Source organism: Corapipo altera, unplaced genomic scaffold (genome assembly GCF_003945725.1).
Source record: "Corapipo altera isolate COAL_440 unplaced genomic scaffold, ASM394572v1 112, whole genome shotgun sequence".
Taxonomy (NCBI): Eukaryota; Metazoa; Chordata; class Aves; order Passeriformes; family Pipridae; genus Corapipo; species Corapipo altera.
In genome coordinates this window covers 5,300,127-5,310,464 of record NW_020884899.1, presented here as the reverse complement: position 1 = coordinate 5,310,464, position 10,338 = coordinate 5,300,127, and the positions used below count along the sequence as shown (strand labels likewise).

General features: G+C 57.3%; 2 protein-coding genes across 2 annotated transcripts in view; one reads left to right on the top strand and one right to left on the bottom strand.

Annotated features, from left to right (window-relative positions):
• Positions 1-4,629: 4,629 nt before the first annotated feature.
• Positions 4,630-9,920, bottom strand: LURAP1 (leucine rich adaptor protein 1). Its single transcript, XM_027648863.1, has 3 exons — positions 9,741-9,920; positions 7,339-7,449; positions 4,630-7,257 (listed from the first exon to the last, which is right to left on the bottom strand). Exons 1-3 carry the CDS (start codon positions 9,918-9,920, stop codon positions 6,565-6,567), a joined length of 984 nt encoding a protein of 327 aa, XP_027504664.1. The 3' UTR covers positions 4,630-6,564.
• The window catches only part of POMGNT1 (protein O-linked mannose N-acetylglucosaminyltransferase 1 (beta 1,2-)), a 16,920-nt gene continuing 16,323 nt past the window's right edge, over positions 9,742-10,338 (top strand). Inside the window, exon 1 of the mRNA XM_027649047.1 lies at positions 9,742-10,040. Within this exon, the coding sequence (XP_027504848.1) occupies positions 9,965-10,040 (76 nt within the window). The 5' untranslated portion in view covers positions 9,742-9,964. The remainder of the gene's footprint in view (positions 10,041-10,338) is intronic.

Genomic DNA, 10,338 nt, shown 5'->3' with positions numbered 1-10,338 from the left:
TGCAGGCTGGGCTGCCCCCCTCAGCTCTCTCCTTGTCCCCCACAACCTCCGAGCAGGGTATGAAAGTCTGGTCATCCAACAGCAAGGGCCCAGGGAGAAGGTCCATGGGAAAACGTGCTGGGGGCTGCTTTGTCCAGGGGAGGTTTTTGGGGATGCTGAGGGAGGAGGGGGTCTGATGAATGTGCCAGGCTGTCCATCTGCTCCAGTCCCTGCACCTCCTCAGTGCAGGAGGTTGCTCTTTAATTCCCTCTTTCCTCCCCTAAGCGCCTTAGGGAGCAGGGGCGAGAGATGCTGGTGCTTTTTATAGCAGCCATAATCCTCGCTGCTCACACCGCCTGCACCCTCCTGCCTCAAGACCTGGGGCTGAGCCTCCAGAACGGGGGCTTCTGCCCAAAAAATGCCTCAAACCCCTTCAGTTCCCAGTATCACCTCTCTCCCAGCTCAGAGATTCCAGCTGGGGCTGGTCCTAGACTCAAGACCCCTTTGTAGAAGGCGTCGGATGGCCACAAGTGCTGCACTCCCCTCCTAGTCTAAGCACTCTGATGAGGAGGGACAGGCAGACAGACGTACAGAGAGACATGCATGAGCACCAGAGCAACTGCCTGGCCTCCCTTCTCTCCTCCAAAACTTGTGGAGCTGGAACCAACCCCATGGCACAGACACAGGAAAGTCCTCAGGAGCAAGAGGAGTTGGGGGTTTCTTTCCTTTCAAATGCCTCCCATCTTTACAAATGGGAAACTGAGGCAGGGAGGGAGCAGGGAAGGAGCTTCTGGCCTTTCAGCTCAGGAGAAGAGCCCTTTGCAGGGCAGCTGATGAGCTTTAAAGGCTGATGAAGCTTCACCCTTGGATGTAACCCCCAAGACATGAGCTTCAGCATTTAATCAGGGTCATTTTGGTGCTGGGGTGGCTGGTTTCCCTTACTCAGCCTGTACCCACAAAGCCAAGGGTGGCATTTGGGCCATCCAGGCTTCATCCCTGGGGAAGAAGGGGACAGAGAAAAAGGGATGTGAAATGGGGCAGCAGGAGGTTTAGTGGGGCAGGAGCAAGTCTTGAGAGAGGCATATTTCACTTCCTGTTCCTGTCCTGGCAGTCAGTGCTGTCCCTCCACCCAGCCCCAATCCCTGTCACCACCCCAGGACCACAACCATCAAGGGGGGACAGTGAGTGCTGCAGCTGCTTTGTTTCCATTGCCATTTCTCTCTCCAGCCAAAAGTCCCCCTGACTCTGAATGCTGCCAGGAGGAACCTAACACATCTCTTAACATTTTACTGTTTCTCCTTTACTGCCCACTGTTGGGTAGATTAAATTTTGTTTGCCCACCCACCCCAGACCAGAGGGTCTTGCAGGAGGGGGCAGCCTGGCAAATCCTGCCTAAAACCATTCCAACCTTGCCTGCACCACTTTGCCCTCCTGCAGGTTTGGCCTCTGTCTCCCACAGCCTCTTTGCAACACATTTGCTGTAATTTTCCCTTTAAACACCCCACGGGGTTAAAAAAACAACCCAGGGGGTTTCTTCTAGGTCAGGCTGAGCTAAGACAGGGAAAGATTAATTTCTCAGACGAGCAATTAATATTTTTCTTCTGGTCCCCACAGAGTGCAGAGCTGGTGGCAGGAGCACACACATCTCTTGGGCCCACACAACTTTTGGTGTCACTCCTGGATGTCCCCAGGTCCAATTCCTATGTGGGAGGTGTAGGGGTACTCTTGCCAAGCGATGGGTCGTGTAAGTGGGAAGAAGGTGCCACACTGGAGATGCTGATGGGCCAGGGTGTGTGCCCAGCACCCAGGGAGGAGGAAGGGGAGAGCTGTGCCACCACTCCCTCCTGGCACCCTGGCTGGGCTGGAAGCAGGGTGCAGGCAGGGAATGAAGCCCTGAGCCTGTCCTTGTCACCCACCCATGCCCACACCCCCATGAGGCCCTGAGCAGTCACGACTGTTTTTCACTCCCAAGGAGTGCCGGGAAGCTCTGAAGCTGGAGGATTAGTCTCCAAAGCAAAGGCCTGGCCTGCTGCCAGCCCCCAGCGGGGAACAAACAGCCCAGGAAGGCACTTCCCTAAGACTCAGCTCCTTCCTGGCTCAACCTCTGACTTTGTACCCTTGTTTGCCAGCCTCACAGTTACTCAGCTGTGGATACCAAGAATCTCAGGAGGGGGTTTCCACAGGTGTGGAGGAGGCAGGAGGTTACCAGGAGACCCCCACCTGGTGCCTGAGCTGCCCTGGGCAGTCAGAGTATCCCCTGCGAGGTTCAGCAGAAGACAGGCACTGGGGGGATGTCTCTCCGTTCTCTTTGCACAGAATTTTGAGGAAGTTCCCACCTCTGGGGACCTGTGATCCTGGGACTGTGGGAAGGAAAAGCTGGACACCATCTGGAAACTCAGGACGCAGGAATCTTACACTGGGCTGACTTATCCCAGCACTAGGGAGTCCAAGGAGCAGAATGGGGAGCGGGCTGGGCAAGGGGTGCTGGCAGGAGGAGAGCTGGGTGATAGGGACAGGTGGGTGCCATGTCCCAAAGGACTGGGACTGAATGTTGTTCTGGAGATGCCTTTGGCATCTCCCTAGGGATCTGGGGATCAACACTTCTCCGCAACCAGCACCAACACTTCAGCCTTGGCCAGGAGACCATCCCCACTGCCAAAACAGGGCAGGCTGAGAGCAGGGCTTAGGGCAATACCAGCCCTTCCCAACCCATTTGTTGGCCTCTTCTGCCCCACGCTGTCTGCAGTGGGTCAGGCAGCACAAGCCCAGGGCTCTGCTCGCAGTGCTGCTCCCTGGCAAGGGTTACAGAGAACTGTGGGGTGCAGGGGACCTGGGCAGGGAACAGCACAAAGGTCAACAGGGAGCATCCATCTCCTGGTAAGAGGAGGGTAGAAGTGCTGGGATCCAGCCCCACAGGCTGTGCTTGCACCCACACGCCCCCTGCACCCATTCCCCACACCAGTGAGCTCAGGGGGTTGTGTGGGGCCACAGGGCTGCCAGACCAAAGGCCACGGTGTTTGGCAGAGGGGCCAAGAACCCTCTGACCAACGAGGGTTGGTTTGGCCACCCCCCTTCCATCCGTGGGGACCCCGCTATTTTTCCCCTGGGAGAAGGTTATTTTCACGCCTCCTCCCCACAGGAACTAACAGAAATCACTTAGCTGGCTGCAGCGCTCTGGGAACAGGCCCTTTCGGAGCTGAGCACACTCAGGGAGGGGAAAGCCCAGGGGACATTTTAATAACAAGCAAGGAGTGCTATTGAAGTGTTTTACTGCCTCGTTAAGGCAGTCTAATCTCCGTGTATATCTCGAAAAAAAATTGGCTTGCTGGTGTTTTTCTTGTAAAAGAGGTGGGTGTTTTCTGGCACGGCTGGGATCCTGCCTGCTTTATCTGCTTGTTTTCTTACCTGATACCGGCAATGAACAGCCCAAGAGCAGCCCAAGGGCAGCAGCAGGCAGGGTCAGGGCCAGGCAAACCAGGAGAAAGGCTGTGGATCCATGCTGGGGGCTGTTTCCAGCCCATGGGTGCTCTGCACCCTGTTGCTGCACCCACCTTTCAGCAAGATGCAGGTCCCTGGGGTGTTCCACCACAGTGGGTTTGGGACATGTCAGCTCTGCCTGCGCCTGGGCAAAGCCTAGAGGTGGGTGACCCCTCATCCAGGCAGCCCAGAGGCAGAGCAAGGGATGGCAGGAAAACCGTGAGGTCCCATGCACCCCTCCAGCTTCAAGGGCTGGGATTTGGGGGATACACAGATTTTGGGACTATGAGCACCTTGAGCTGATGTAAGCCAGACTGGGGAGTCCCAGCAAAAGTTCCTCTGAGGTGATACAGAGCTGTCCGACTGCTGAGGTCTAGATTTGGAAGAGGAATGGGCTGGGCATTTTATTTCTAAGGTTTTCTTCATTATTCTATTTTTTACCTCAGCCCCAGCAGAAAATTGGGAAATCCTGCTGAGTTCTGTTGGCTCCAGCAGCCAATTCCCCATTTGCAAAAGCTCACGGTGTCAAAGCCGTGAGCCGGAAGGGATGCTGAGGCTGGGATGGCAGGCCCGGATAATCCGATTGCATTTGCTTTGGAAAAGCTGATGTTTGCATGAGCACCGGCTCTTGGGGTTTTAAAGTGATCCACCCAGGAGCAAATCCCAACAGCCTGATATCAGAGCTGTGCTGCTCCCGCCCCAGCTGGGCTGGAGAAGTCTCTGCTCTGCACCCAGATCCACACTGCAGTTCCTGGGGGCAGGAGGCCACAGGAGCCAAGGCTGCCACTGCAGAACACAGGGAAGCAAACAGAGACTCCAGCACAGCTCATAGGGCTGGCAAACACCTAAATAGATCTTCCTTGGAAATCTGGGGCAGGAGGGGTGAAGCTGCTGTTTGTAGCTGGACACGTAGTTCAGCTGAGATCAAAACAGTCTCACCAGCACATTGCTCCCAGCAGATGTGTGCTGGTACCCAGCTGCTTCAGGAAGCATGACTTTTATGTGTCACCACCCTGATGTGAGAAGGGAAAAATCCCCAGACACTTGCTCTGTGCCTGTTCCAGGACTGGGACTAAACCTGCCCTCCTGCAGGGCTGCCAGTGGCTCCAGGGTGTTCCAGCCCAGAGCCTCTCCCCTTCCTCTAGAAACACCCATAAGCTCAGCAACAGTGTGGCCTGGGAGAAACACTAACATTTATTAAGCCAGATATTTTTTGTTGAGAATGATTTTAACAGCACTGGAGGACTTACCCCGTCTCCCCCGGGGACCCTCAGCTGATGCATTGCATGCAGGGTTAGAAGGAAAGCAGGGGACAGCCAGCCTTGGGGGACATGGTGGCTCAGTGTCAGCAGCAGAGCTACCCAGGGAGCTCGCAGGCAACAGCAAGCCAAGCACACCTGCTCCAGGGCAGGCAGACGGGTGCTTGCGTAGGGCAACCCAGTCCCAGTTTGCTGGGATTCCCCCAAGTCCTCAGCAGGTGCCATCTCTGGGAATTCTGGATGTTGTCCTGCTCTCCATGTCCATCGGGGAAGTTCCATCTGCAGGGGAAGGGAGGGTGCTCGGGGGTCTCAGCACAGAGGGCAGTTTGCACTGAAGGTGCTGCTTCAGAGACACCAATCTGAACCTGTTGTGCAGCCAAACACCTTCATAACCATGGCCAGCTCACATCTCACACCTAGAAAGAGTCACAGCCAGGTCTGCCCTCTCTTAGTTTCCCATTGACATCATGAGGTGATGTCCACTCTCCTCTGATGACCACCCCAGCAAGGAAAGATCCAAGCTGCAACCCATGCAGGCAAGGGAACAACAGCACCGTGGCGAGAGCAAAACCATCACAGCCCTTTTCCGGGGACAGATGTACCCACGGGTTCTGAAGTCAGGACACTCCAGAAGAGTGGAAGAGCCCAGCTCCTCGAAGCAGGATGCTTAGGTCCTTCCCTGCATTGTCTGGTGAAGGCAGGAGGTCCTACCCAAGCTCTCACACAGCTCCAGCTGCAAGCCATGCTCTGCAAGCCAGCGAGGGGTGTGCTGGGAGGCGTGGTGGGTGGACAGCGAAAGGCACAGGCAGAAGCCAAGGCTAAAAAGACAGAGTTGATTCTCTGGGGCAGGGCCACTGCAAATCTACCCCAGCCCAGGAGCCTCATGCTTCTGATTGCTGGTAGGAGGCAGAGACCTGGCAACATTCATCACACAGGTGGAGAAACCCGGCCTTCACCACCATCACAGTGCATCAGGGAAAGCAGGGGCCTTTCCAAGTCTGAGCCCTGCAGGCTCTGCCAGGCTGCCTGTATGCTGCCACATTCTGGGGATTCTGCAGGACTGCTCCCAAGGTGGGAGACAGTCCAGAAACAAACTGGGAGAGCTGGATCTCCATTTCTCACCCAATGCTTTGCCATTCTCGTGTCATCACGCTGGGAAGTCTGCACCATCATCCTTCCTTTGCAGGGCATGGACAGAGGCTGCCCAGCCCCACTTCAGATTGGCTTCACAGAGGTGTTTAAACCAGGCAGGGCTTCACCTGCAGGGAAGGGGTTTTAGCATCCACCAATTGCTAGGGCCAAATTCCAGGTCAACTCTGCCCTGGATGGACATTGGCCTTGAAGATGATGACGGAAATGAGCAGATCCAACAGGGATTCCCTGCTGATGGTCCTGCCCCACACAGAGCATGCTGGTGCCACTGAGTTGTGGATGTGTGGGAGCGTCTCCTGTCCTCTCTGTGTAGTTATTTTGAGGAAAGGGTCCTCAGTTTTTGCAGACAAGAGGCTGAGGATTAGAGGGAGAGGTCCCAGGAGTCCCACTGGTTCCAGGTTTCCCCACCACCACCATCAAGGACAACAGAGGAGTGTCCAGCCACCTGCAAGCACCACCCCAGAGCAAAGGATTAAATTTACCAGGACCCACCTCATCCCGCCTCTCCCAGAAATTTGCTGCAGGGCAGGCACCCTGTTCCTTATGGCTGCATCACCAAACAGTGTTGGGGCGATCAGAGGAACACCACCAAGCCAGCCTGTCCCCCCCTCTCCTGCCACTCCAACTCTCCCAAGCACAGACAAGTGAAGCAGACTGGGCAGTTGGGAGAGCTGGACTGGGAAGGCAAAGCCACGGGCTATAAGAATGTCACATCATCCTGAGACTGGAGCCAGCGCCAGTGGGCATCATACTCCAGGTGCAGTTTGCTGTTGAGTTTGCAGTTCTCAAAGTCAGCCTCAGCTTTCCGAGCCTTCCCACCCAGATTCCCCTTCCCCAGCTTCTCTCCGGCCCCCGATGGTGATTTGGTGTCTCTGCCTGGTTCCAGGGAGGGGGGCTGCTGGCCCAAATACCCGTTGGCCACCTGGGGCTCCTTAGCAAACCGGTGATCCTGGGGCAACCCAGGCGGGGAGAGGTCCACGTGGGGCCACTCGTGCTCGGCTTTGCCCTTCTCTTGCTTTGCAAGACCCCTCTCAGGGTCGATCCTGACCCAATCCTGCTCCGCCCTGGCCAGGGCTCTGCCCGATGTGGACGCAGCAGCAGTAGTTTCAGCAGCGTTTTGGGAATACTCATCCATGTCATCGGCCAAGGTGTCCAGGTAGCTGCCAACGGAGATGCTGTCCAGCCTGTCGTTGGGGTCCTGCAGGCTGTCCCAGCTGCCCCGCCGCGAGGCCTCCTGGCTCTCCACCAGGCTGTACTGGCTGCTGGCCAGGCTGCTGCAGCGGCTGGTCAGCGTGCTCCGCTCCTCCAGCAGCCACTTCACCGCCTCGATGCCCTCATTCACCACCACCAGCTGCTGCAGGATCTTCACGTCCACGGCTCGCAGGTAGGCCTGGAGGGGAGACAGAGAGCACGGGGGTTTTGAGGGAACCGAGGTGACCCCAGTGGCCAAGGGCCCCAAGTCCCAACCCACCCTGGCAGAGGTGTCACCGCAGCGGCCACAGGTCTCCCAAGCTGCTTGATGAAGAGCCCAGTATGGGAGAACACCCTGCAGGGAACCATCCCGGGGGATCCTGTCCAAGACCTGGGGACACAACCATCAGCAACCAGCTACTTATGGTTCCCACCAGCCATCAACCCCCTCAGGGAAGTAAATCCAGGGCATTTATGCCACTATCTCCTATGGGAACAGGGAGTAAGCAAGGAACTGGAGGTACTGGGTGCAGATCTGATCCCAGAGCATTCCCCAAGCCCTGGGAGGCTGCTGTCAGGGCAAAAGGATCAAGCACGGATCAGGGCAAGGGTGTGGCTGGACCATCAGCACCTCCCCAGGCCGGTCCCTTCATGCCTGTACTTCTCTCCTTCCAGGGTCTGAACCAAGCCTGGTGACAAAGTTACATGGCAAGATTTGGACACCCAAATCACTCCCAAAACAGGAGGACGAGGAGGACAGGCACTGCTGATCACGGCACTTGCCTTGCCGGCTCCTGCCCCTCCGAGCCTGGGGAAGCTCTTTGCAAACTTCATTTGCTGAAGAAACATCTGTTTTCCTAATGGAAAGCCCCGTGTGCCAAGACATTCCTGTCTGTATGATACTGGCCGCCAAAAGCCACTGGATTTCCCCTGCGCGGGACACAAATATTTTGCCAGGGAAGGGAATAAGGCGACGACGGGGAGAAAGGGAGAAAAACCCACTGCAAGGCAGGTACAGGCACCCTGGGAGCTGTGGATGCCCACGGACTCCTTCACAAACACATCCTGTCCCCAGCATCAGCAAGCTGAGACAGAAATCCAAGCCATCCCCTGGGATCATGTTTAAGCACAGTGCCTGGTCCCCAGCATCCGGTACCCTTGGAGTCACTCGCCCGCCCACGGGTGACCTGACAGTCTCTTGAGACCCCCATCTCCGGTCCCACAGCAAGAGCAGCAACAAAAGCATCCAAGGAAGCAGCCTGGGAAAACTCCAGCCAGGATTTCGGCACGTGACACCTCTCACTCCAGACGACACAAAAAGAGGGTCAAAGACTTGTAAAAGACCTGACACCAAGCCCCCATCCCTCCCCCACGCCCCTCAAGCTGAATTTAAATAAAAAGTAGCAGCGATGTGCCCGGATTGGGGCAGGAGCCAGCTTCCAAGTGCAGAAATTTCCTTTCTAGGCAAGTTATTTAAAAAACTGCCTACAATGGACTTTTCTGCACGCACTGCTAAAGCATCTGGCCTTGGCAGGGAGACGACGTGGGAGGAGGAGGCTGGGAACCCCTGATGGGGGGGTTCCCCATCTTTCTCTGCCTCGTGCAGAACTGCAGCTGTCAGAGATGTCAGGGGAGCCACCCCAAAAGCAGAGGGTGGGATAACACTCCCAGCTTTCCATACTGTTTGCTGGAAGGAGTTGGCCCCCAGTTTGCTGCTAGTTCAGCACAGCCCGACCCCCGCATTGCACTCCAAGAAACCCCCTCTCCAGCAATTCAAGGTTATCGTGGGAGGAGACCTAGCACAGGCTGCTCTCTATACTCCTCCAGAAACACTGAAGGAGTTCACTGCACTGACCTCCCACCAAGGGCAGCTGTCCAGGGGATTGTCACACTCCTCCTCACAATCTCTAGGGGCAGATATGGTCCTGTTCCCTTCCTCAGCACTTAAGAAACCTGAGGGCACCTTCTCCCTTCAATACATCTAGCCCTAGGGATAAATTATCCTCCTCAGACCAGGAGGCAAGAGTGGGAATTTGCTGAATTCTCCTCCCACCGCCCACTTCCAGGCTAGCTTATCCTCTAAGCATTGTGTTTGCTGGTCTCTGCTGCTCAGGGGAGGAGGGGGGGGGGAAATTTTGTTTCCTGTTCATCGGGATGGGGACATGAGGGGAACCCTGTGCTGGGTTTTGGCACCTGGGTGCCATTCCCAAGCTGCTGACCTGGGTGTCAGGTATGCCGTTGAGATGAGCCAGGGCAGAGCAAGGAAAAGCCTTTCTGAGATGAGGTGAATAATGCCCGGCCAAAGCCAGACCTTGCTGGCCATGGGCTGAGCCTGCTTGCACCGGGGCAGGGCAGACACCACTCTGCCCTCCTCTTCCTCCTCCTCCTCCTCTGAACAACCCAGGGCCCGAAGACCTTTCTCCTCCGGTCAGGGTGCAGCCTGGAAGGCGGCGCTGAGGGAGGATGAAAGTGGAGGGAGGATGAAAGCTCCTGCACCGATGGGAATATTGAATCTGGTGAAGTGGAGGGCGCAGGCTGGGTGGTGCCCCAGCCCCCCGGGGGGCAGGCAGGGACGCGGGCGTATTTAGCCTGTTTCCCTATGGAAACGATGCTCATTCCCACCCGCTCGGCATGTTCATGCGTGGGAGAGTCCCTCCCCCCAGCTGCACTTGAACCCATTGCCCAATCTCGCCACGTTTCCCGGAGGCGCAGGCATCGCCCGTATTTGCTCCCTCCACGAGAGAGGGAGGCGAGGAAGGCACTCCCACGGTCCCCGGGAAAGGCTCCCACCGCAGCCCAACCCTTGACGAGCCACCCGAGAAGCCCGAGCAGGAACCGGACCCCGGGAAAGCTCCCAGCCATGCCTCTGCCTTGTCACCCAGGGGGTCACACCTGGGGGAGAGAAAATGCGCCACCATGCCCTTGGCGAAGGTCCCTGCCCTAAATCCCGACCCCGGGACACCGCGGGAGCACAACCCGGGGGTGCGCGGGGTGAGGGGGCAGGACGGAGGTGGGCGGAGGTGTCCGCGAGAGCCCGGCGGGGGATGCTGCGTGAGCCGGAGGGCAGAGAAAGGCCGGGGAAGGGGTCTGAGCTGGGGGTTGTCAACCTGCAAAGAGCAAGGGCGGAGGGAGGGTTCCCCAAAACGCCGGCAGAGCGCAGCGCGCTATCAGGGGGCTGTCACCGGGGTCGGCAAGCGGCTACCCGGGGTGGGGGCGATGCGGCGACCCCGGAGTGGGACGGCCAGTCCGCGGGGGTGGCCCCGGCACCGCGGGACTCACC